The 5,559-nt window shown below is 39.5% G+C and overlaps 1 protein-coding gene across 1 annotated transcript; it reads left to right on the forward strand.

The window, feature by feature from the left end:
- Window positions 1-303: 303 nt before the first annotated feature.
- On the forward strand, window positions 304-4,987 carry LOC104166511 (putative Dol-P-Glc:Glc(2)Man(9)GlcNAc(2)-PP-Dol alpha-1,2-glucosyltransferase; the record flags this gene model as incomplete). Its single annotated transcript, XM_009706464.1, has 2 exons — window positions 304-537; window positions 3,584-4,987. Coding segments are annotated over 2 exons (1,284 nt in total), but the record flags the coding sequence as incomplete, so codon positions are not given.
- Between the last annotated feature and the right edge of the window lie 572 nt (window positions 4,988-5,559).

Below are 5,559 nucleotides of genomic sequence, written 5' to 3' on the forward strand. Positions count from 1 at the left end.
CTCCAGGTGCTGCCCGGGAGCTGTCCCGGCTCGTGTTTTCCCGTCAGGATCGATGATTTCTATAAACATACCGGGGGCGCCTTGGAAAGGGAATAATTTGTGGTCGTGGGTGTCCAAAATGCAGGTTTGTGCCTTCTGTTAATTGGTGGTGCGGTAATGCACTGAGCAGGACACAAAGTGTTCAAAAATTTCAGTCTAATGATGCCATAAATTCACTGAACATTCAAGCTAACCAAAAGTGTGCATGGGTGGGGATGATATATTGTAACCCGTCGCACGTCTGATCCACTTTTTGTGTGGTAGCAGCTCTGTAACGCTGTTTCTCTTTGCACTTTCCAGTGGGACCCCATGATCACCACGCTGCCCGGCTTGTACCTGGTCTCGGTGGGAGCAGTGAAGCCTGCGGCGTGGCTCTTCGGGTGGACGGGAAGCATGGTGTGCTCTGCGGCAATGCTCAGGTTTATTAACCTTCTTTTCAGTGCTGGGAACTTCTATTTACTGTATTTACTTCTGTCCAAGATCCATCAGAAGAATAAGGTACAGTCAAAGTGGAATAATTTTACACGTTTGTACAGTTTTGGTGGCTTAGTGTATGTTCACTTCACTACATATGTGAGCTGTCCTGGGTTTTATATAACTGCAAGTACTACTACCAGTCTGGCCAAGGAGGTACATTCATTTTCTCTAAATTTTTTTAGTACCTTTTTTTCTCTCTCAGGGTGCAGTCCTCTAAAATTTACTCTTGTGCATAACTATAAGTAGTCCCACTGAAACAAAAGTTAAAGTTAGTATGCATATAGACTTACTATCCAGAGGTCTGAGTGCTCTTCTAGTTGGAATTGCTTAAGACTCTCCACAAAACTTCAACCAGTGAATCCTGAGTGAAGCCCTGAAGCTGCGTTTAAACTAAAATGTGTTCTTTAGAAAGGTACCAGGTTTAATGTCAATATTTAGAACTGGAGAATAATTCAAGTTGGAAAAAATTGGAGACTTATTCAGGTTGGAAGGGACCTTAGGATGTCCACCTCCAGCTCAAAGCTGGCCAACCTTGAGATCAGGCCACGTTGCTCAGGATTGGGGCCTGGAAAACTCTCCAAGGATGGAGAGTGACTGCACAGCTTCTCTGGGCAACCTGCTCCATGCCTGACTGGCCTTATGTTGAAGAACGTTTTTCTTACATCTAGTCTGAACCTGTCTTTTTAGTTTATAACTGTTGTCTCTTGTCCTCCCACCATGTACCACTTCAAGGAGCCTGGTTCCCTTTAGCTGTTGACATCCTTGCAGGTATTAGTAGGCTGCTGTTCAGTCCCCCCAAGCCATCTACCTTCCAGGCTGAACACCCGTGGCCAAAGAAGGGCAATGAAGGTGGTGAAGGGTCTGGAGCGCAAGTCTGATGAGGAGCGGCTGAGGGAACTGGGGTTGTTTAGCCTGGAGAAAAGGAGGTTGAGGGGAGATCTGATTGCTCTCTACAACGACCTGAAAGGAGGTTGTAGCCAGGTGGGGCTTGGTCTCATCTCCCAGGTAACAAGCAATAGGACAAGAGGAAATGGCCTCAGGTTGTGCCAGGGGAGGTTTAGATTGGATATTAGGAAGAGTTTCTTCCCCAAAAGCATTGTCAAGCATTGGAACAGGCTGCCCAGGGAAGTGGTAGAGTCAGAATCCCTGGAGACATTTAAAAGACGTGCAGATGTAGTGCTTACGGACATAGTTTAGTGGTGGTCTTGGCCATGCTAGGTTTATGGTTGGACTTGATGATCTTAAAGGTCCTTTCCAACCTAAATAATTCTATGATTCTAAGGCCAGTTCCCTCAGCCTCTACTTTCAAGGCAAGTGCTTCAGCCCTCAACTGTCTTGGTGGCCCTCTGCCATTGCTCCAGTTTACTAGTGCCTTTTTGTATCACAGAGCACAAAATTGATCATGGTGTTCGAGGTGCAGCCTAACAAAAAGAGTGAAGAGGGATAAGTGTTTCCCTTGATCTGCTGCTATGCTCTTGTTAATGCAGCTCAGGAGGCTGTTGCTGTTCCTTAGTGCTCCTCAGCTACTCCGTGCCCAGCCTGTATCATTGTGGGGATTTCTTCCTTTCTAAGTGCAGGGATTTCCATTTGTCCTTGTTGAATTTCATAATATTTCTGTCACCCTGTTCCTCCAGCCTGTCTAGGTTACTCTGGGTGGCAACTCTACTCTTCAGCATATTGCCTGGTCCCCTCAGTTTAGTGTCTGCTGCAGACTTGGTAAGAGTGTACTCTTGCTGCCTTCAAGTCATCGATAAAGATGTTAAACAGGAGAGGTTCCAGTGTAGATCCCTGTGATACTCTAGTTGTAACACTCACCTTTCGATAGAGTGTGACCAGTTAACCATCCAGCCGGTTTTTACCGGTCTAGCTGTCCACCCATCCAAACCATAATAGTTCAACTTGGGTACAAGAATATTTTATCTTTAAAGTGGTGGAGGATCCACCACTGCAGTAGGTAAATTGTTCTGGTGGTTAATGGCATATTCAAAATCTTTCAACTTAGTGAAGTTCTTTAGTTTCACTTTTAACCACAGGAACATTTTTTCCTGTTCCCCAATAACCGAAGGATTCCTTTACTATAAAGAAAATTTCTTCTGATGTATTTTCTTACAGGAGACTCTTCATGTTTAAGCACATGATAAGACTAAATAGAATTGGGTCAAATTCAATAAATTGTTTCCACTTTTTGGAACACTTAATTTTATGCTTGGAGGTGGAACTGTAAGTGTAAGAAAACGAAAGGTTTCATGACAGTAGTCTAAGCATTAGAAAATGTAGTTGTATTGTTGGCACTTGTTTGAACTCAGCAATTTCTCTATTCATCTTTTCTGTAAGGTGGTGACTGGCTGTTTCATCCCAAGCTACATCATTCAGAAACATCATGCAACAGTTTTTAATGTTGTGAATTGCATTGTATCACATAGTGAGTGGGATAATTGGGAGGAGTTTTTAACTGCATGATCTCCTACCTTCTTTGAAGTTTCTTTTCTAACTCATGAATTATAATGAAGATAAACAATAAAAGCTGCACCCATGATTAGAAACCTGGAGCTGGCCGTTCTGTGGACTGGCTTCAAAAGAGGCAATAGTATAAGCGTAGAATGATGTGTTCTGCTGTCTCACAAATAAACAGAATGTGATCATGAGATTGCAGGGGCATAAAATGCTGAATATTTTTTTTAATTTTCTTTTGCCCATTATTGCAGCTCTTTTGTCCTAGGTGTGGGACCAATTATACTCCCACAATTATTTTAATGCCACAAATATGTGAACACCTGACATATGAAAGAAGTTTGTATATTTTCATTGCCGTATTTTTAACTCACCTGTGATAATGTTTTGTACTTTTGTTTGTCTTTTAACCTTGTATAGTCCAACACTGCATTAACATAGCAGGAGGTTATCAAAAATATAGTATGCGTGCTTGTGCAGTAATGGAACCAATGAGCATGAGAGATGTTATATTGTGTTAATGGAATTCTCAAGAATGATACTCTCTGTTTTATTTTTTTTTTTAATTTTATTTGTATTGGACATTGCTAACCACATTTTTCTGCTTCTTCTCTAGGCTGTGTCTGGTTTCCAGAGAATCTTGTCTACATTAACTCTTGCAATGTTTCCCACCCTTTATTTTTTTACATTCCTTTATTATACAGACCCAGGATCAGTATTTTTCACTCTATTTGCCTACTTAATGTGCCTTTATGGTAACCATAAAACTTCAGCTCTTCTTGGATTTTGTGGCTTCATGTTTCGTCAGACCAATATTGTGTGGACGGTTTTTTGTGCTGGAAATGTTGTTGCAGAGAAGCTAAATGAAGCCTGGAAGACAGAGTTACAGAAAAAGAAAGATGAAAAGATTTCTTCCAGGAAAGGATCATTTTCAGATTTGATCAGAATATTGCAGTTTCTTATTGAATATGTCATGTCACCTAAAAACTTAGTTTCACTTACTGCTTTAACTTGGCCGTACATCATATTAGTAACTGTGTTCTTTGTTTTCATCTTCATCAATGGGGGAATAGTTGTTGGTGACAGAAGTAGCCATGAAGCCTGTTTGCACTTTCCTCAGCTGTTCTATTTTCTGTCCTTTACTGTCTTTTTTTCATTCCCTCATTTATTGACCCCTACTAAAATCAAAAAAAAATCATTACAAAAGCACCCTGTGCAGTACAGCTTAATTGCTGTCATCTCTTTATTCCTGATCTGGAAATTTACATATGTTCATAAGTATTTACTAGGAGACAACAGACATTACACATTCTATGTCTGGAGAAAAGTCTTCCAAAGACACGAGCTTGTAAAATATGCATTAGTTCCAGTCTACATATTTGCTGGCTGGAGTTTTGCTGATACACTAAAATCAAAATCGATCTTCTGGATCTTAATGTATTTTATATGTTTATTAGCAGTCACAGTTCCTCAAAAATTGCTAGAATTTCGTTACTTTATTTTGCCATTCTTAATATATAGGCTCAATATTCCATTTCTGTCTTTATATAGACAACTTTTGGAGCTGGCTTTTTATATTGTTGTGAATGCTGTAACTTTTTATCTTTTTCTAAACAGAACATTCCAATGGCCAAATAGTGATGAAATCCAGAGGTTTATGTGGTGACTTTTTTTTTGTTGGTTTTTTTTGGTACTTTCATACCCTTAGGAAAACCCAGTTCTGTTTCAGGACTGTGGACTCTGGCTGAAGCAATGTTTTGCATTATGTAAGGACTTTTTTCCCCAGTTGGAATTGGGGAAGTAAGCTGTTGCTTATTTCTTGGAACTGAACATGTGATCTGATTTGTTGTAATGTGAAGATACTCCATATATTGAATTTATGAGCTCCTGGAATTAACAAATTCAATATGAGGGGAAATTTGAGAACACCTTTCTGTAATTAATGTGAAATAAGAGAGATGTTTACAGTCATTTTTCATTATAATAAAATATTATATAATATGCCCTTGAAGGTATGACAATTTATGTTTCAGAGGTTTATTTTTAGAACAAAATATGTAACCTTTTTTTTACCTCTGGGTGCATATTTACTCCTTGGATCAGGCCATTTCCATCTAGGTTTGCTAGCGGTCAAGGTATGAACCACTGCTAAAGTATAGTGTTTTCAAAACCTCCTACATCCCACTGAATTTTCATGATTTTTTTGTCAATAAATGCTTACATTAGTTTTGCAAACAGAGTGTAGGCTCTTAAATCATTAGAGCATTTTGAGAATTTTATTTCAAACTGATATTTAGAAAATATAGTGGAGGCTATGTACATCTACCTTCTTTGGGGGAATAAATGTTATTGTACAACAAAAGATAAATTGCAGTTGATAATGTGACCTATTAGAAAGGGAGTAATTTATGTATGTCAGACTGAAATGTGTCATTACACAGGGGAATGCGGTCTAATGAATACCCTGCTGAATAATCGGGCTTTTATGTCCTGCGGTTCTATGTTAACAGGTTTGTATTGATGTAGGATACAAGTGCGCTCCCAAGTTGAACTGAGTGTTTCTAAGATCTTTGACGTGTAATCTTAAAGAAA

The sequence above is a fragment of the Cariama cristata genome, unplaced genomic scaffold, assembly GCF_000690535.1.
Source record: "Cariama cristata isolate BGI_N322 unplaced genomic scaffold, ASM69053v1 scaffold5198, whole genome shotgun sequence".
Classification (NCBI taxonomy): Eukaryota; Metazoa; Chordata; class Aves; order Cariamiformes; family Cariamidae; genus Cariama; species Cariama cristata.